The 21775-nt window shown below is 42.4% G+C and overlaps 1 protein-coding gene across 3 annotated transcripts in view; it reads right to left on the bottom strand.

Moving 5' to 3' along the window:
- Window positions 1-106: 106 nt before the first annotated feature.
- The window catches only part of akt3a (AKT serine/threonine kinase 3a), a 63734-nt gene continuing 42065 nt past the window's right edge, over window positions 107-21775 (bottom strand). For all 3 annotated transcript variants that reach the window (XM_008429170.3, XM_081616645.1, XM_081616644.1), the window contains 7 exons: window positions 20802-20870; window positions 17721-17843; window positions 16947-17075; window positions 8246-8460; window positions 7086-7173; window positions 5937-6039; window positions 107-4982 (listed from right to left, as the gene is read on the bottom strand). In XM_008429170.3, the coding sequence (XP_008427392.1) occupies window positions 4897-4982; window positions 5937-6039; window positions 7086-7173; window positions 8246-8460; window positions 16947-17075; window positions 17721-17843; window positions 20802-20870 (813 nt within the window). In that variant the 3' untranslated portion in view covers window positions 107-4896. The remainder of the gene's footprint in view (window positions 4983-5936; window positions 6040-7085; window positions 7174-8245; window positions 8461-16946; window positions 17076-17720; window positions 17844-20801; window positions 20871-21775) is intronic.

Below are 21775 nucleotides of genomic sequence, written 5' to 3' on the forward strand. Positions count from 1 at the left end.
TTGCACTTAAAAGATAGAATTCAATTCCCCTACACTCGTTTGATAAGAGGGCACAGAAAATAAAACACCCACCCATTAAAGACAAATGAAAGAAATTCACCACAGCTCAGCAGATTGACATAGTGCTTTATTGAAGCCGTCTGTAAGAAGGAAAATAATGTGCATCCCTATCCGATACATCTTATGTGTAAAAATACTAAGGATGTACAAAATAATAATAATAATAAAAAACAGCTCCATGTTGATGGTAATGTGTTGTTCTCACATCCTTGTGGCCTCTCAGGCCCAAACCACGGCAACCTGACGGCATGAAGGACAGAAAGGCTGCTTGAATCCGCTCTGCTGTCATTTCCTGTCTCGGAAACTCGGCCTTCCCTCTCACTACTGTTCAGCTACAGCGTGTAATGGACATGGCGCTGAAGTACTTATACATGTTTGCTGTTTCTAAACTCAATAGATGACTCTCATGCTGTTAATAATCAGGTTGACAGAGGTAAACCGGGGGGAGGAATCTGCTGCAGAAAGGAAGTCTCGTCTCTTCGGTTCAATCCGTTTCAAACACGAGCCCGCTTCCTGTTTGGCAGCGGCGCGGCGAGGCATCGGGTGAATTTTTAGCCGACGTCAACGAAACGAGATTGAACGCAGAGCAGCCGAGACGCAACGGGAGTCGGAGCGGTGGCGTTGGGAGACGGAAGGTACAAACAGCAGCAGCTTTCGGACGGACCGCCGGCAGCGCGGCGTCCCGGATTTCACACGCCGTTTGGTTCGATGATGATGATGTGATGGTGGTGAGGGATCCGGTAAAGCTGTGAGGAAGCAGAAACTGGCTTTCTGAGACGTCTGCCACGGTAAGGGGGAATCCCTCCCCCCCCCACTGATTAATATCGATAATACTCTTCATCATCTCAAGTCAAGTTCTTCGCGCCTGACCCCAGAATCCACCCAAACACTGAGAGTTGGAGGCTTACAGGAAGAAAAACTTTTCAGTGCAATTAACGACCAACGTTTGGGTTTCTAAACTGCCTCACCGCCGGCCGACTTGCTGCACGCTTCAGCCACGTCTGTCAAATCTGGACATCAGAGCCGCGTCAAAGCCAAATGGTTGTATCTGGAGATTTGTTTATTAGTTAAAAATCGTCGTTTATTTTCTTTAAAAACATAAAAAAAGCTAAAAATCTTGCTTTAAAGCAGGGCTGAATCAAATTCCTCTGAATCGTATCAAAAGTGATGGGATGCGAAAAGTGCTGTGTTCAAAGCTACAAAGCCGTATTTTCATGAACTCTGGTCGTTGTTTCTTTTTTTTTTTTTCCTAATGGTTTTTGGCGTTAACATGTTCGCACACAGCTAGAACTCCTCAGCTGCTCGCCGACCTGAGTCAAGTCAAAGCTGAAATCCTTCCAAATACTTGAGAGCGCTTCCTTGAGCCTGTCAGGGGTGCCAGCTGGGTGGGATTTGGACTTTTCCCGGCTACCAGACAGGCCGCGTCGATCACACACACACGAGTATTTTTCATCGGAGTTCAGAGCGCCATTTTGACTCGGGGCTGATGGACGGAGGAGAACTACAGCATGCAGGCCAGCGCCGTCCATTTTTTATTTATTCATTTTTTTTTTTTGCTTCTTTTCCTTTTTGAACTTTCTGCCATAAAGCGGGTTTGCTAGCTATTTGCAGTTTAATGGTAGTGCAACAGTAAAGCATATGGACTTAAGAGCAGCAGGAAAACAGGTAAGAGGTTGTGTGTAAGACGTACCTTTAAGCAAAGAAAAAAAGAAAACATTTATTTTTATAACAAAAAAAAAAAACATGACTACAACCTCGCCTTACTGCTAAAGGCCCAAAACAAACAAACAAACAGACAACAAATAAATTAAATAGAAAACAAATTCAAGTTATCCAAAGACATTCAAATAATAAATATATTGGAATAACGTGTTCTCTGCCTCAGAGCAACTCCCCTGATACCCTCAGTGTGTGTAGGCCAGATGCTAAAAACACAACAGGTTGTCTTTGATTTTTTTTCTTCTTCTTCTCTCTTTTAGACTCAGAAGTTTTTGACCTTGTGAATGAAGTGAAACCATCAGGCTTCCCCAACAGCGTTTGGAGACAGAGAAATCCAGGGGAATTTCTAAAACCTTGTCGGTCTGGAGGACATGACGACGCAACAACCGCAAACACACAGAGTCCAGACCGGAGGAGACGGCCCGGGCCGAAGGGGTCAAGGGTCAGGGGTCGGTTTGTCATCGACATTCAGGTAGAGGTGCACCGGTCAGAGGTTTGTGGCCGATTTCAGATTCAGACAAAACAATTCGTCTTTGGCGGGGTTTGAAATATTTACTGTCGTTAGCTAATGCTAATTAGCCCAGTTAGCATTTATAAAACAATCTGCTCCTAAGAGAAGGATGACTAACAGTCAACACTGTTATGGTTTGTAAATTAAACCATAACATAAATCCTAATGTAATTTACACTTCATGGTTACTGACAGCATGTTAGGCTATTATAATCTGTTTTTAAGCCAAATCATCTAGTTAAATGATACATTTCCCATAACAAAGGAGCAAGTAATGAATAACATAATGAGAAGGCCATGATATTGAACTCCAAAACAAATCACAACGGACCAGTTTCAGAAGCACAATCTGTAGATTTAAAGGTGACGGGCTGAGCCATTGAGTTTCTGTTGTTAGTGTAATAACATCTGAATTCCTTAACCAGATTATCAACAAACAGAAGTGAATGTTGGAAACCTACCCTACTTCTAAACACTGAATGAATATTCACATTCTGGATGTTTTGAGACTTTTAAAGTCATTAGCAACAGGACTGAACCGCCATAGAACCTACCGTTTCATTCACACAGCTTAAAACATCTCACACACTTCCTCTGATTTCCTTTAAATGTTTCTCCTGTCCTGAAAACAGCCAGTTATGAGTCTTCTTTCCGTAACAACTTCCACAGGAAGAGTGTTACTGTTAACAAGCGATGCATTCACTGACTGGAAAGAATCTGAAAACCGCCTGTTTTCAGTCATACGCCGACTTCTCTGTGAATCTCTACCTAATGATATTAGGTAGAGACAGACTAAACTCGTTCTTCTCTTTTCTCGACGCACTTACACATCACCCTTCACAATCTGAATTTAGAGCCTTCCTCATTCTCCCTTTGATCCACTTCCTCTCTGAACGCCTCCTCGGCCGTCACCAAACACACGTCTAACATTAAAAATCAGGGACATTCAGGTGACAACGTGAAACCGATAAACCGTCTTCAGCGTGTGCCGTCTCCTCTGGCCGTCACATTTTGGTCACAGAACAACACAAAACCTAAAATAAAATAAAATTAAAAAAAAGAAATGGAGCAGGAAGGCTTTCTGCTTTCCCTCCGACATTCTTGAGCCATTTTTGTTTCTTGAGGTGCAATATTTCTCTCAATCTTAAGAAACAACAATATACTTTTAATCATGTAATAACAATAAAAAAGGTTAATATAAAACCAATGTGTAGCGCAATAAATAGAACATATGTATATTATAGCAACTGCTGTGATTCTTGTAAACTCACATCTGCTTCTGTTTACTTCCTCACAGACCGTGTCGTTTTAAAATCCGCAGAAAACAGTAGCTAAGCTGTTACCTCACTACATCATAAGTGATCACATTATAAATCATTATTAATATTGCATCCCCCCCCCACTCTAATAACAGTCCCTTTCCTATATCTGACATTCCGGATTCACCGCTAAGAGGTACAGCCGTGTGGATCCCAAAGCCGTGATAACCGCGAGTCACAGTAAAGCTGAGAAAGTACCGTTTCAGTTAAGCTTTTCCCTTTTTGGAAATTTAAGGTAAATTCAAATAAAAGAAAAAAGATAAAGAAAAAAAAAAAAACTTCAGTTGGGAAGGGGAACACATTCAAACCAGCTGATTTTCTCCAACTTTCACTTCTTCTTGCATTTCCGCTGCATTGTTGATGACGCAGTAAAGCTAACTGTATTAGCCGGAGCTTCATCTGCCTGGACTGCTGTGCTTTGAGTTGCGAGAAACGGAAAAACCCATGGTGATCATCGGTTGATGACATTTAAGAGCAGCAGAGTAAAAGGTAGCAGCTGGACGAGCATAGCTTGGGGCGTTTAGCTGTCGCCTTGGTAACGGTTAGCTGGAGGTGTAGCACCGGATTTCAGTAGTAGCAGTAGAAGAAGAGCGGTACCTGTAGTCGTTGTGGTTGTAGTTGAAATAGCAGCAACAACATCACTTGCGCTGAGCAGCACCTGAGTCAAATCCTGCTTGACGACATGAGGGAGGGAGTGTGTGGGGGCCCCCCACGCTGCTCAGCCCGTCCCGGAATCACCGAAGCGACGACGTGTCGCGAGACACAAACGTGTCTCCGAGTTTGTGTTCGCGAAAGCCTGAGTTAACGACCCGCCATGGCAGTTTGGGTTCCAACAACTGAAAGCGCAGTATCGCAGATACGAACACTACCTGAAAGCTGCGCCGGCTAAGATCTTAGAGTAGTTTGGGCTTCTTTTTCTTTTTTTTAGAGCAACAGGTGTCAAAGCACAGCAGGGGGCCGGTGAAGCTCCCGTCGTTAAAGGGTCGTTAAAAAAAAAGTCAACCGATCGTGTGCGTCGCAGTTTAGAGTGCAGGAGTGAACTCTAATTTTGCCTCGAGGTTTTGACCTCTGAAGAGATTCACAACAAGAGAGAGAGAGAGAGAAAGAGAGAGAGAGAGAGAGAGAGAGGAACAAATAAATAAAGTAAGAAGCAGACTGAAGAGAAGGAATGGAGGAGAAAAGGGCAAAAATCCTTCAAGTCTGGGTTGGTCCGAAGCTGCGGGGTCTTCGTGTCCCACGCTGGCGGCCTCAGAGACCAGCTGTGACAATGTCACCGTGATGGACAGTTCATTCTCGCCCGCTGGCCGAGTACGAGAACTGCGGGAAGTGCGGTCGCCTCTCGTTGTCCAGACAGTCCATTCCATCCTCATCGACTAATGAGGGGAAGATTCACAAGTAAATAATGTCAAGAATATTTGCACTGAGCTTTTGTTTTTATATATATATATATATATAAAATTTTAAAAGCGCACGTACAGCGTCCTGTTACAGTATTCATATAGCCTTCATGACATTTTCACATTTTGTCATGTCACAATCACCTACTTTAATGTAATTTATTGAGATTTTTCTCTAAATAAAAGTTGTGCACAATTGTAAAGCAGAAGGGAATTTATAATGATTTCAAAGTTTTCTACAAATGTAAATCTGAAAAGTGTGGTGTGCCTTTGTTTTTAGCGATATTATGCTGTGGGCATCTGGAGCTACAATGGAATGTTTTGGATCACGTATTAGAATGGAACAAAGTCCAGACCTATTTAGAAATCCACGGCAAGACAGAAAAATGTATGTTTCACACAGTCCGAGTCAAAGGTGAATGTTTATATTTTTATTTATATGAGTTTTGTTTTTCCTTGTCACAATTATCCACCATGTTGTGTTGGTTTATTGGATAAAATCTCAGTAAAACACATCTAGATTTATGCGTTGTCACATGACAAAATCTGAAAAAATGTCAAAGATTTCTTTTTTTTCTTTTTTTGAAGACAGTAATAATATTCTGTTTTTTTTAAGTGGTGAAAAAGTAAACTGAGAACAATTCAATTAACAAGCATGCATCTGATGTGGGAAACTCCTGCAGTGCTGTGTGAGCTGCAGATCACTCATGTATAATTCAGTGCAGAACACACTGAAAACAGCAGCATGTTCTTAAAAGTGTGTACAGAGAAGTGCTAGTGGCCGGAGGACTATCAGAGATGCACACATTGATTATTTCTTCATGCAGTTATTTTGAAAACAGGAAGTACTGTTTCTTTCTTTTTTTTTTCCTCGTCACCTTGTCTAAGACTGTACACCAGGGAGGATCAGAAAACATGGAAGGGACTCACATTTCTCTGGTGGAGTGATTGTGATGGTCTGAGCCGTGAACTCCTCGTCGAAGTACCTGGTGTCCGTCTCCGACGTCACCTGAGGCTTGAAGGGAGGGACGAGCTGGGACACAGAGGAGACATCGGATCAGTGCTCCACATGTGCAGCAGAGACGACGACGACTGTCGCTTTTAGATCATGGAGTTGACGGTCGGTCGTGTCAACAGGTTTTTAGACGTCCTCGTGTCTGACAAAAGCACCGGGCTGCTTGATTTTGTCCCTTGTGTGTTGGAGTTGCAGACGTGCCAGAAACGAGCAAATGCAAAAGATTCTGGTCTGAACGCTTGTTAAGGAAAAAGAAAAAAAAAGATTAATTGCGTTAAAGTTTTTAGCGGATTAAAATCGAATTAATCAACGGGAGTTAATCAGCACTTATGTACATGGTCCTATTAACCAGTTATGAGTCAGGTAGGACTTTTTTGCCTGAAAATTTGTCGGACACGTGAATATTATTTTCCTGCAAACTCCACCAAAATGCAGTTTGGACAAAAAGTGTTGATAGTTTTTTGTTGTTGTTGATCACATCATTTTTGTGACTCTTTGGAATATAGACTTCATTAACTGCACAGGTCTAAAAATAACTAAGTATGGTATTAATCCTCATAGTTTCTCATTTAGCGCCACATCGTTTTGTTGCTTTCTAACCTCAGATTAGGTGTTCATGTCACCGAGTTAATTTGAAATGCTTCACAAATGCAAAAATAAATAAATAAACAATAACACAAAGGTGAAGGAAAGGAGGAGGAAAAACAGAGCGAGGAGTAGGCAGGAAGCTCAACACCTGCGTAAGACGCCGCAGGTGCTGCCTCATGGGACACGAGTCTCACTCAGTAGTGTGTGAGCAAACACCGATTCTTAGGAGACAAAGTCACACCTCTTTGTGACGCTGCGTGTTTTAAACAGCTGCCTGTCGGCTCCTCCTGTAGATCTGCTGCATGACAACTGTCGCACAATCTTGACCTCTGAGCAGAATTTATGGGCAAGTAGCTCAATAAATCTCTCGCATAAAAAAAAGAAAAAAAAAAAGAAAAAAAAGTGGATGTTGTTATGCTTCAGAGAAAGCCGCCACCGCCGCTGAAGTAAACCACACGGTTTTCACCGTGGCGTACCTTTTTGTCGTAGACATCCTGCCAGTCGATGCCAGAGAAGAAACTGTGCCTCATTATTTCCTTAGCGTCTTCTGGTCCGCCCCCGAGCCTGGTTCAGTGGGAGAGGGAAAACCAAACAAAAGCCGGGATTAGCAGAGCACTTCATTTTTACTAAGGTGATGAAGCAGAGCACAATCGCAACTGCCTGGAGATGAAGAATCAGAACCGGAGAGCGTAAAAACCTGAGCCAATGAATGAATTTTATTTCAAACATAGAAACTCTTGAGACTCTGGTGAAGTGACGTCAGAAGAGAAACCTTTTCTATGCTACCATCACAAACACAAAACGTGTGGATTTTGCTAACTTCCCTGGGCTTTAACTGGAACTGTGTCAAAAGGCATGAAACAAAAGATGAAGGAGTAGAAAACCACCTCAAGTCCACTTATAGAAAGAGCAGAGAATCAGTGATGCTGTGGATCCGTTTCTTTTCCAAAGGCTTTGGGAAACTCAGTGTGCATGGCACAGCGTGGAAAAGTCTGACGTTTTATTTATGGGTTTTTTTCCCTTTTTTTTCAGATTTGGAAAAGTATGGGATGATTCTTCTAAAAGAAAGGCATCCATCCTGATTACAGTTTAATTCATTTTATTCATATTTCAAAAACATTTTTTGTTTGTTTTTAGTGCAAATATATGAGGACACTTGGAATAAAACAAATTAAGTAATTTAGGAGCTTGTTTTAAGTCAATAATTCCTTAATGTTTTAGAAAAAGTTTTTTTTAAAACTACTTGTCCTACTGGCAGATTTACCTTTATAGTATGGTACAAAAGTCTTATTATAAGTGAAATAATCTGCCAGTGGAACTAGTGCTCTTAAATCAATATTAAGAAATTACAAAAAAAACAAACACCTATATCTTGCTGAACAGTTACTTGTAAGTTACTTTTGTTTTATTTCAAGTGTACTAAGATTTTGGACAGAAAACTAGGCCAAAAATACTTGATAAGAGTTTGTGTTTTCTTTGCTGTGCAGATTGAAGTTTGGATTTTTCAAAACATTTCATTGTGGTGGGATTATTCTACTGCCATAAAAAGTACAGTACTTTCTCATGATAAAGTTAAATTGCGAGCCAGTTTAAAGATGCTAATGCAGGACGACTCCTTCTGACCAGCGAGCCACACCTTTTGTTTGGGTCTTTGATGAGCAGGCCAGACAGCAGCGACTTGGCGTCCGCCGACAGCGTGCGCGGGAACTTGATGTCCTCCATGAGGATGAGCTCGAACAGCTTCTCGTGGTCCTGGTTGTAGAACGGCAGCCGGCCGCACATCATCTCGTACGTCACCACACCCAGCCCCCACCAGTCCACGGCACGGCCGTAGTCGTTGTCCTCCAGCACCTCAGGACCGCGGCGGATATGGAGGGGAAGAGGGACAGAAATGCACGGTTTCTAAGAGCGGTCCGTTCGTTTTATCGGACATCTGCGTTTAGTCATTTTTATTGGATGATGCCGACTGCAAAGAGACAGATGAAGAAGATGAGGCGCGGCGGGACAGGAAGTATGTCGAGGTGCTTCCAGGGAGAAATAAAAGCTGAAAAGTTGTTTTGGAGTTGGGAGTGAATAGAAGACAACATCATGAGGTGCATACACTGTAAAAACACAAAATCCATTTTTGGTCTAGTTTCTAGTGCACATTACTTTTGATCAAGAGACAGGAGCTTGTTTTAAGTCAATAATTTAATATTGATGCAAAAGTGTTAGTATTTCACTTATGACTTTTTCATCGATATTGAAGAATTACTGACTTAAAACAGGCTCTTCTATCTTACTGAAAAGTTACTTATAAGTTAGTTTTGTTGTTATTTCAAGTGCACCAACATATTCACACTAGAAACAAGACAAAAATACTTGGGAATATTTTGTGTTTTTGCAGCGTACGGCTCCTCAGAGGTCTGTGTTACAATTAAGGAAGCTGCCAGCTCTCCCTGGACCACCGAACCCTCCTGGCAGCGACGGACAGGAAGAATCCTGGATGGGGGAAAACGTAGGGACAGCCCTCCGCCAGAGTCAAGGCTGTGCTGACCTCTAAGCTGGGCAGCGCAGGTGCTGCCGAACCGTAAGATCTGAAAAAGATGTGTGGGGGAGAAAGTCATCGCTACATCACTCTTTATCTGGGCAGTTTCCCCCGTCTCCGTCCTCTGTTCACGTCTTCCTTCCTTCCCTTTCATCGAGAACAGAGGTAACTCAGGTGCCGTCGACTCCCTCATTACCATAATAAGCTTATTACCATGATGAGTGTATGTGTTGTGCCTGAGCGCGTGTGACAGACAGACAGACGGACAGACAGAGCTGGAGAGAAGCCAGAACAGCATATGTTGTTCATCACGCCAATAATAATAACATCTCACTCACTGTTAATGGACCAGTCAGACACAAGGACGCAAACATTCACAAACACACTCACAGAAAACCTGTTCAGAACGCGACAATTCTCAATTACAGCAGACAATTACGGCGAAGATGTCACAACAGGAGGAGATTCAGAACTGCGGCTCACGCTGAAGCACCGCCAGCAGGGAGCAGGAGACAGGAAGGACCGCCGTCGCAAATATAGAAACGCGCACAGACACGCGCACACAGAGAAGAGGACAGACTCGTCGATACGAGCGGTGCCCTAAACGTTTAAATCTGCTCTGATGCGAAAAGGTGAACAAGTGAGACCATCGCATTCAGACACAAACACTCGTTTTTATAGAGATATAAGTAGAAATGAATCGAATATACATTTTCAGCTGTAAAATGTATTTTACAAAACGACATCTGTATCGTTGAATTTGGCAACAAACAAAAAAAAGTCTAAAGATTAGCAGCTGAAACTTTTGGCCTTCATTGTCATTTTTTTGGCCTCAGGATCAATTCTCCAATTGGCTAATTGGCATTTCATGATCACAATGAAACCCGTTCTGCACACATGTACTGACCCATTTCAAATCAGCTCCTTTCTTTCAGTAGTTTAGTATTTTGATACAGTATGAATTATAAGATAATCATAAAATCGATTAAATCTGGGCTATAATTTTCTAAAGCTTTTATATTACTTCATATTTTGGCCTGATTCTTTGAAAATATAAGATAAATGAGGTTTCCTCGTCAAAACGGAGAAAAACTCCAGCTTAAAGAGTCACAAATCAAATATGATTACTGTGGGCATTGATTAAATAAAATACACCTTATAATCATCCTCCATAACTCGAGTCTCAAGCTTAAACAAAAACTCACTGAAACAGCTGCTATTGTTTCCTCTCTGGGCCTTTAAGTCTCATCCTGAAATGACGGACCTTTGAGATTTTAATCTGAGTTTACGTGATACATGGTGGAAGGAAAACGATGCGTGGTTCTCAGGCGATTATAAAAAAAAAACAAATGAAAAGTGTGTCGTGAATTTGTATTCAGCCACATCTAGAGTCTCACTTTGTCGTTTTTTTTTTTTTACCCATTTTTCTTTGTGAAACGGATCCAGCTCATGTGAAGATGAACTTGTTTTACCATCACAAATTTGATTTGGGTTCTCTACTTTGACTGGACCGTTCGAACACGGGAATATGGTTTGATCTAAACCATTCTGTTGTATTTCCCTGTATCTAGCTCCACCATCAACTCTGAACAGTTAAGCTGTTCCTGAAGACGATATTGTTCTCATTTCTCTTAGTATGATGCTGCCACCACCGTGCTCTACTGTTGTTATCGTTTCTTCTGGGTTATGTGCACTGATAGTTTCCTGCCACACATGCAGCTATTTTCCATGCAGGTCAAAAAGTCCCCATGTTTGTTGCGACAAACCGAACCTCTTCATTTCTTTCAACAATGTTTTTTTTCTTTTTCTTCTTTCTGTTCTGCTTCGTACGGCTCTATAATATAAACTTCTAATAAAATATATGTGACAGAATGTGAAAAAAAAAAAAGCTGAAGTGGTCTTAATTCTCCTGCGAGGCGCTGCGTGTGGAAGTAAATAAGTGAGTTACGAGACCGATTTTTTTTTTTTTTAATGTGTGAATATGTTTGCGTGTGAATCAAGCTGGTCACCCAGTTGGCAGCTGCAGGGAAGAGCTGGGGGAATGAAGCGCGCCGCCAGCTCCAGATACACACTTCTGACTGGTACGGCTGGAGGGATAACACCGGCTTAGACTGCTGGGAGACTGTCAGACACACACTCATACACGGCAGATGGAATATTTATCCATCCTCATCAAATTCATAAAGTTTGGAGAGTGAGGCAAACTGGGAGATGTTTGGTGTTGTTTCAGTGCACACACACATACACACACAGAGGGCTGCAGTTTATGAAATTCAGAGCAGCTTGGGGATGGGGGGTGGCTGCTTTTGGTGCTAATCTACTCTGAACTGTATGTTGCATCTTTTGCATAAAGAAATAGTACAGAGACGTAGATAAATCAGTTTTTCACTCGCCAAGGCGTTTAGTCGATTTCTTTCCTCCACATGATGTAATATGATTTTTTTTTAAATTTCAAAATAAAAAGCATAAATTGTCGTTTTTCGCATCAACTCTGGTCAGCTTTCCTGTCCCTCCTGATCAGCATGATGCTGCCACCACCACCATGTTTTCCTGTACAAAAACCTGGTAAAAAACCCTAAAAGTTGAGTTTTCATTCCACCTGAGCCTGAACCGTTTTCCTCTACATGGTTTGCAGCAAACCATGTCTCCCAGCGATGGCTTTATTCCTGCCACATCTGTTAAAGTGCACAGCTAAGACCCGTTACCGAGCTGTGAATCTCTGCAGCTCCTCCAGAGTCACGGCTGACCTCGTGGCTGCTGCTTTGACAAACGCTCTCCTTGCTCTGCCTCTCACATTACATGGACAAACAGGTTTCCAAATTCCTTCCTGACCTTTCTGATAGGTTCCTCAGTCTCCATAAAGAAAATAAATGTACTTAATAAAGTATTTTTGAAATTAATGAATACATGCACACAAACAAGAGTAAACTATGCTTCACTTTCCTATCAAACACCAACATTATGCACTACTAGTATCAGATAAAATCCCAATAAAATACACTGAACTTTGCAGTTGCGGCATGACAAAACACAAAGAAAAGTTCAACGGGAGTGAGTTTTTTGGGGGTTTTTTTTGCAAGGCTCTGTACGCATGTGCATGTAGCTGTGTGTTTTAGTTTGACCCATGACTGAAGGAGGTGGTGGCAGCTCGGCTGCAGGCAGGGAGCAGATTAATCCACACAGAGCCAGAATGCTGCCCTACAGCCTCAGGCGCAGAGGCATCGGGGTGTACGTGTGTGTGTACAATTTAGCGCCAGAGCTGACAAATAAATGGGACGAGACGAGTTAGGGACAATTTAAACCATCAGCAGGAAAGATGGAGCTGAGATTAAAAGCAGCAGAGAGGGAGAAGGTCCCGACCCGTCCCGGTCCCCACTGGGGCCGCCATGTGGCAGCTAGCTGCTGTCCACCGGACGGGGGGCTTTGGCAAAGCGGGCGTGACTACACGGGACGGGACAGGCGCACAACGCCTGTGGCTGCACCAGCACAGATAGCCAGCAGGGGAGCACACACACACACTCTCTCCCACACACACACACCTCATATACTGTGGCCATACAATCCCATATTGCTGATGTCAGACACAGACCTTCTCTCTGCACAGTGTCATTATTTGGAAACGGGTCTACCCTGACAATCTGCTAGCATTTTTCAAATGTTCCGCTAACAGCTGAGTGCGCCGCTATGTTTGTAAAACATTTACAGTAGAAAGGTCACATATACGGCACACCAAAATAAAAGAGAAACGCACACGCAGTGGAATGGAAAGGGACCAGATCCACCCCCTTTTAACACTTGCAAAATTGCCACAAAGAAATGTGTCAAACACAGAAAATATGGAGGAAAGAGCAGAGAAAACACTCCCCACGTGTCCCATCTCTCTGTTCATTATTCTCACGTTGACGTTTTTCTTCCTTTCTTTATTATTTACTGTGGCCGTCCTTGAAACAACAACACCTCGAGCTAACGCTTAGCGTCTTCAGTGGTGCAGTGAGTCGGTCTTCCTTCACTCCTCATCTGAACCCTTTCCACAGACAGCGAAAAAGCAGGAACCATCCGACTTCCACTCCTGTAACCCTGAAATATTTTCTCGTCTTCCTCCAGGCCCCCGCCTCACCCCCTCTCTGAGCCCCCCTTCCTCTTTTTAATCCCGGCTACTTTGCATCTCTGTAACTTGGCTCCGAGCGAACCGTGTTATTTTTACACGCGGGCGAGCAGAGTGTGCAGGCGGGCGGGCGGGCGAGTGGCGTAGATTTCCAGGGTTTTTTTTTTTTCTTCTTTTTTTTTTTCCCGAGCACCTTCCTCCAACCTCGCCCATCTGCCGCCATCTGCCTCGCTTTAGCCCGCACTTTCCACAGCACTGACACACACACATAAATGCACACAGAGACGCACATCCTGTGAAAAAATAACCAACAGCCTCCAATCAGCTTTTGGCACGCAAAGGAAGGGACTACAAAAAAAGGCACAAAATGCTGCGCCAAATTGTCCTCCATACTTTTTTTTTTTTTTGAGTGGGATCTACACTCTGCCTCTTTACTCCTCCTGTCTTTACATCCACATCTCCGTCGCTCCATCTCCACCACCTACAGTCCCCCGCATCCATCTCGCCAGTTGATCCGCTGGCCTCCCGCTGAGGCAGCGCTGACGGCTGGACAGCGTACGGCAGCAGCAGAAGAAGAAGAAAAAAACGAAGTACAAGAATGTGGCTGTTTTGGTGTGTGTGTTTGTGTGCCCTTTTCCAGTTCAACCAGCAACACCCTCATTCACACTCAGGAGCTGCATATTTACTCTTCACCCTGATATTATGAAGTCTGAGAAATACGAATTCAAACATACTCACAAAAGAAAACACAATATGTGTTTGGGAGAGCCACTGGAAATTAGTGTGTACCCAAAAACTGTACTCTAGTAAAAGTAGCTGTCCAAGAAAAGACTCGAGTGAAAAACTATTTGGTATAAAGTACGATCAAACATCATTAAATATTTAAAAATTACACAAGATGGATTGTCTTTGGTATTTTAAGTCAAAATGACAATAATTCATATGAAAATGACATAATTTCAAATTAAAATTGTGCAAATGAAACATCTTTTCTCAAATCAATTTTTTTTTCTATATAAAGTGTATGAAAATGTAACATAAACTGCAGTTGTGTTTCTGTGTCTGGTGAATTTTTGGTTAAAACAAATTTGTTCTTCGTACAGTGAAGTTACTCAGAGTGTGTGGAGAATCCAGAAGTTTTACACAACAGTAATAAACCGACTGATCGTACGACACATTAAAACGAGCTCAGCAATTTCCATTTGGGTTTAATTATCCTTTTTCTCTCTTCCTACCAAAAACTGGATGACAAAAGTCTTCAGTCTGGTGCTTTGGTCTCAACTACCCATTTTTGAAAGGATAATTTTGTTTGCAGAGACTTCATAATTATTTATGTTTTCTTTCCGTTTTATTTTAAAAGGGCTTCCACCTCCACTGTTAAGTGTTCACAGTTTACTGATCCTTGAGGATGTGCTCTTGCATTAATTATGCCATTACCATTATATTACTTGGAAATGGGTCTCATTACAATATTACAACATTATCATTTATCGCAATAAGTTCTGGGACAATTTATCGTCCAGCTAAATTTGTTATCATGATAGGCCGACTCAAGATTAGCGATACTTCATAAAACAAAAAAGAAGTTACTCAATTAAAAGTAAACAGTACAGCTTAGTAAAAAATATTTTTTTAAAAACTCCTAAAAGTGATATTTTTCCAAAATGTTACTCGTGAAAATGTAACTAGTTACCAACCTATAACTCGTTTATCAAAGTACCGGTTAAGCCGATCAGACGGAGCTGCTGTTAGATAAACATTTGCTGTGCGGCGGGCGACACGAGTCCCCCCCGGTGTACGGAGGGCCGTCCTGGTGGAGAGACGCTGCCTAACGGACGGGCCGCCTGTGGACGCCACAGATGCTTTGATGTCGTACAAGGCCTCAGTCAAGCTGCTCGCTTTACGGAACAGACCCCTGACGACGGTGTCACTCATCAGCTGATTAAAGCTACGCAGAGGGTGGGTGCTGTCAAAGTTAGAAAGAAATTCATCACTGCTTAGTCACCACGTTCCACTAACGTGTTACAACCGCACTTCATGTCTCATCTGTTATTCTACCTTTCATATGCAGCTCATTTGATCTCATCTGTGGCTCATCTTGATTATTTAAATAGACGTAGCTCATCCTAGGCTACGTCTACCTCTTACCCACCTGTTGCTGAGCACTGCCGGTCAGCTGACTATGGTAACGCTTTGATGTTTTACACATACTGACAGGGGAAAAAAAGCTATTTGGTTGTTACCAGTAGCAAAACCGGAAAAACTAAAGGAGCCCCGCCCATCCCACTCGTCTAAGTAAAGCCGCTTTAAAACTACAGTTGCCATGCCACCAGCTGGTTGGCAAGCTGTTTCACAGAGGACCTATGAAAAATGCAAACAGTCACGGTGTGTAAACCGAAGGAGCATCAGCTATCAATCTCATTAGATTAACACCTTTTTTTAGAAACTACATTTTCCTGATAAGCAGTGAGGATATAAAAAAAACTATAATTCTGATCGTATTACTGAATATCGATTATGATTAACCTCCATTTTCTGACTCTCTTTCTTTTGATTCATCACAGTTTCACCCAGCATTACAGCCACTAAAAACATCCATCACGTATGGGCGTCAAAGGCAGTGATAGTCTATGCAACAGGTCAAAAATATATTATTGACAAGCAGAATTTGCATGCATGGTGCTTGCATATATAATATGTTGTTTCATTTAAGCAGTTCTTTGCTATTGAGATATTGCAAACGCTGACACTGCAATAACAGTTTCTATCTAGCGGGCTAGCTACCAGAGCAGATACCAGCTAATATTAACTTGTCATACTTACATTGACTTCAATGTGTAACAAAATAACATGTTATAGTGTTATTCTAGCTGCATATAATCTAGATTATCAAATGAAAAGCCATTTGATAATGTGTTTAGATCACATGCATGTTTGTTTCACTATTTCTGTGAACAGTGATAACAATGAACCTCTAAAATATTGTAATTTCATTCAAGGATTCTGTACTATAAGCACTTTGATCTGCCTTGTTGCTGAAAATGTGCTATATAAATAACCTTTACGTTTACCTTTACTGTCAGACTGTTTCTGGTCCATTCTTAGCTGGTCCAAAATGTAAAAAAGACCCAAAACCGGAAGTTTGGTCGTTACATTCAAGACCTTTCTCAATAAATATGAAAAGAAGACATGAATCAAGACATTTATTATTGCAGTAGTATAATCCTAGACACTAAAAAAATGGCACAGAGAATTTCTCTGTCTCATTATCCATCAGATGGTAGATTGATTCGGAGGTCTAGGTTGGGTAAAGGCCATTTCTTTTGAATATATACATATGCCTTTAATAGCATGCCCACTGCAATAAAAGATCAGTTTATTATGCACTTCTTTACCTGGAGGGCCAGTAAATATGGAAGATGCTGCAAAATCCAGGCACTGAAATTGTCTTGAATCCATTTAGAAAGAAAATGTCGCCTGTTTTGATTCCAAAAAGAGATCTTTTATAGTTCTGGTAGATGTTTTCACTTAATATTTTGTCAGCTGCATTCAGAGGTGTACAATTAGGACACAAAACAGGTAAACAGGAGGATTCAACAGAGGATTGTTAAAGTTAGAAAAATAATACATTTAAATAAAGACACTAAGAGGCTTAGAAACCAAGAAACGAATAAAGCTACACCAACAATTAGCGTAAAGCGTTACCTCTGGAGCGAGGTACTCCGGCGTTCCACAGAAGGTCTTCATTGTAGCAGCATCAGTGATGCCCTCTTTGCAGAGTCCAAAATCTGTGATTTTTATATGACCATCTTTATCCAGCATCAGGTTTTCCAACTGGACCCAAAACAAAAGACACAAGCGATTGTCATCATCCATCACTGAGAAGCACCACAATACCTACACAGTGAAGGGCTTTGTTGACAGATCAAGGACGATTGTGTGGACAGTGACGCCAAGATTTAACCTCTCCAAAGCAGGAGAGCAGAGGCGGACACATAAACACCAACAGTGTGCAGGCGCGCTCAAAACACACAACTCTGAACAAATGAGGGAAATAAACTTCAGGCATGTTGTGGAGCCACTCAACCTTTTAATTTTAATGGCTGAAGTGTTTTTCTCACTCTGCGTCTGCCTTTTCTCTTTCTTTTTCTTCCCTCCCGTTTTCTTGGCTGCTGTCAGCGGGTCTGAGGCCAAGGCTGCCAGGCAGGCGCTCAGACGGAGCAATCTACCTCTCTACCTCTGTGGCATCAGCCCCCCTCCCCCCCTCACCCCCATCTCCCCTCACCCCCATCTTCTCTGCTTTGTGTCGGTTTCTGTCCCACTTTTTAATTACAACCCATTCTGAACCACTTGTCTCAACCTGGACAAAAAAAATAAAAATACCTACATAAACGAAAGACACACAACTGTGGAGCTGTAAAGGGGGGAAAAAAAGTGCCCCCTCCAGCCTCCCCTTTTTACTCCTTTGGCTGTGTTTACCTTGAGGTCCCGGTACACAATCTTGGCTGAATGCAGGTAGTTGAGAGCTGAGACAATCTCGGCACCGTAGAAGCGCGTGCGCTCCTCCGAGAACACTCGCTCTCTGGACAAATGGAAAAACAGCTGCAAGAGAGGGAGAGAGAGGGGCGAGAGTAAGCAAAAAAAGAAAGAAAGAAAAAAGGGGAAAAAAAGGGTAAAGGGGGGGGAGACAGCAGGGACGGCACAGCAATAATTACTGATTTATTGGAGGAAATTAGCACAACACAAACTGGCTGCCCGCACCATATTGAGATGATAGATAGCGGAGGGGAGAGTGATAGCAGGGGGGGGGTTGGCGTCTCGGAGGAGGGTTGGTGGAGGCGCCCGGCAGCTGGCGCCTCATCTAGTAGCCCCCACCACTCCTCCCAACCCACCTACCCTCCGTACTGCACATACTTCTTCCATGTTACCCTCTGGGCTGCGTTGGCACGGCGCTGGCAAGGAGCGATGGGGGCCAAATCGACGGGTTTAATCAATACAGCATTCCAGTTAAAGACGGAGCGACGATGGCTGCCACAGCCAACGCCGCCACCTTCGCCATCCTGCCTCCGCTGCAGCACTCATTACCGGCCTAACTGGCTTCGTCCTCTTGGGCCTCCATCTTTATTTCCTACGTTCTCACATCTGGTGTTGGGACGAGACTAATTCTATACCAAACAACTCATTTTTAACCCCCCATGTGGGTTTACCTCATACCATGGGGGAAATAAGTACTGAACACAACCTCGTTTTTGTTTCATAAATACATCCCTAACAGCATAAAATTCACATTAGCTGCAGGTAAAAACTTAAATAATATATCAATCAATAAGTTTATTCACTCAACAAAACACATTACATTACCAATGGTACCAAACATTGTCTTGTAACAATTAATCTGCATAAAGAAGAAGAACCTTATAAAAACCTGCCCCTTTCTCAACAATTACAAAATAAATCTTTTCACTCTCATGGCCACATATATAAAATGAAGACTATAACTTGCAAACAATATATCATTCTCCTCATTGTTAAAAAGTGTATAAGACAAAGTAATTTAAATTGGTTTAAAGTAGGACATTTTTTCCAAATCCTCACCCAAACTATTCCATAATTTGACTCCACGCACCGACATGCACATTTGTTTTAAAGTAGTCCGCACAATTTTACTTTCGAAGTCATACGCTTCCCCTCGCTGTCAGATGTCAAGTTGACACACAGCTACACATGTGTGGCCTCTGACTGACACAAGCCTGCTGTGCTATACCACTCACGTTGTACAAATTGCCCATGAGGCCAAAGGCCACAGGTCTCCCATTAATTGTACAGGGAGGTTTGCATATGAACACGAGTGACGCTTACAGACCAGCTTGCTCAAAGGCCTTTCGTGTCTATGCATGAGAGTGTGTGTGTGTGAGAGAGAGAGGAAGAGAGAGAGAAAAAGAGAGAGGATCAGGGGGGTAGAAACGACAGGTGGGCCTTCATCAGTGCACTGGCAGCTGTGACTGTGGCAGGTTTGTAATGGTTTGCGAGTGGATGTGTTCGTGTGGCATGCGTGGTCACAATTTGTCCATCTAGGTAAAAATGTCCTCCGTGTGTGTCGCTGCTGGTGTTGCCTTTGTGTGTGTTTGCTCAAGCCTGGCACCGGCCTGAGCCGCATAACTAACTGGGAGGGGAGCAGGTGACAGTTGCACTAAGGGAATGAACCAAGATTGCAAAAACGGCCCGATTAAAAATTTGAGAATTGGAAAAGTGAGGGAATCCAAACTCATTTCCTCTTTGACTGTCATTCGGGCTACCTGTCTGCCCCTTAGGTGTGTTCGTAAATAGGCACGAGCAGCAGAGGAATGGGAGAGAAAAGAAAGATGAGGAGGCAAGACAGAGGCCAGTTGGTTGGCAAAGAACTGCTCGGAAGAGTCCAACAGAGAAACTTTAGCCCCTTCTAGAGTGTTGATGCTTTCTTTTGCTGCACTGCTGTGGATTTATACTGTTCATGACTAAAAAAGTTCTGCGATTCTCCAGTGAACAGCTGTATGTACAGTGCCTTAAAGGAGTATTCACCCTGAGATTTCTTCTGTTTTTGCTTTTTGTATCACGCTTAAAATGTTTCCAGTCATAAAGCACATTTTTAGTTTACTCAGATCATCTGAGTTTCCCATTTATGATTTTCTTAGAACTACTAGTCTATCTTGCCACCTTTGGATGCAAGAAGTGATATTCAGCATCTGTGGAGATTGGAGGAGGAATTGTGGCCCACTCTTGTACGCTGAATTGGGGGGATTAGCAATTGCTATAGCATCTACTTCTTTTTAAGAAACAATGTTGAGTATATTTGTCCCTGTTACATAAAAAAATAAAAATAAATGTCAGGGTACTAGATTACAGAGGAAAGACGATAAATGCATGCCACACTTTTCAGATTTGTTTTTGTCCAAACAATGTGTATAATGCACAATTTTTTCCACTTTACAATAATTGCTACACAAACTTACTAAACTTTGTTAATAAAGTACTTCATATGTTGGTGTGTGTATCACATAAAATCTGAACAAAGTACACCAACATTTGGGGTGTGAAGCGACAAAAGCGACCATTTTGCTTTTTAGTCTGTTCCTGACGTCAAACTCAGGATTTATTATTGCTTTCTTCATTTTCACTACAGTAGAAGGTGTTCAGTGGTTGCAACATGGCTGATTTACACACGTTTGTTAATAAAAAAAATTAAAAAAAACTCAAGCAGGTTAACAAATTACAGGATATAGATTTTTGTAGCTCAGTCATTTTATTCTTATTTTAAATGTGGTTTCTCAAATCACATGCATCATCCTGAGTGTACTAAAACAAACTTTAACTGCTTTATTCATCCCCCGAAAAAAAAAAAAATCAATTTGATAAGACACTTAAGAGCTATGCCTAGCTTCATCACAGTGTGTTGTCAGTTGACTGCAGAGTGAGCGGAGCACTAATTGCTGACGGTTGCTGTGGTGTGGTTGCGGTTCAACTGGCTGTTTGAAGCAGCAACATAAACTCGGCTAACCACGAACGTGTTTGTATGAGACCTACCTCCCCTCCATTCACGTACTCCATGACAAAACAGAGACGGTCTTTAGTCTGGAATGAATACTTCAGCGACTGAAACAAAAAAACAAAAAAAAACACATTTCCAATTAATTGAACAAAGTGCATTTATGTGTGTGCGCGCGTGTGTGTGTGTGTGTGTATTACAAACACAGCTGCATTCAGTGGGAAAGCCCAACGTACAGACCTGCATTTACTAAGACTCTCGTTTTTCTAAGAATACACAGAGGAGCTGATCATTCTTTGGGGAATTTGGACAATACAGTAGCATCCACACAAATATTACCTGTTACAGATCAATAAACCGAGTACTAACAAACCTAGATTTTCATTTTGCCTGTTTAACACATCTTTGTCCCCACATCCTCTCACCCTAAAGTAAACAGCGAAGTGAGAGAACAATTGTGAGCGCAGGTGGAACTCTAGTCCCATTGTAGCCAAGACAGCAGGCACAACAAAACATCATCATACTTAGCTTCCAACTGTTTATGCCTCTGCGCGATTGTTCAAAGAAAGTACCGTTCGAGTATATGTGTGTGTGTGCGTGTGTGGATTGGATGTGTGCACGTGTTTTCTTTTGAGGGAAAAAGGCTGCTGAGCAAAAGAACAGTTGGTCGCCGTCTCTTTGTGGCTGCAGGTGTGACGGGGGTGAACGCAGATATGAACTATAATTGCTCCCTTGATGAACATGCGCATACGCATGCTTGTGTACGTTAAAAGACGGGGTGAGAGGAAGAAAAACAAAGCCAACAACCGAAATCAATTAAGTCCAAGCGACTGATGGCGGTGCTCCGTCTACAGAAATGTCAGATACGCTGTTGATCAATGCGCACATATTGGGGGCGCTGTGAGAAACTGACCAATTCTCAGCAATAACCAGCGGCCAGTTGGCGGGAAAACTTGAAAATTTAACTCAGATAACACTCCATACCTGGTTTTGCTGATAGCAACACTCTGGT

Source organism: Poecilia reticulata, chromosome 15, assembly GCF_904066995.2.
Source record: "Poecilia reticulata chromosome 15, P_reticulata-male-v2, whole genome shotgun sequence".
NCBI lineage: Eukaryota > Metazoa > Chordata > Actinopteri > Cyprinodontiformes > Poeciliidae > Poecilia > Poecilia reticulata.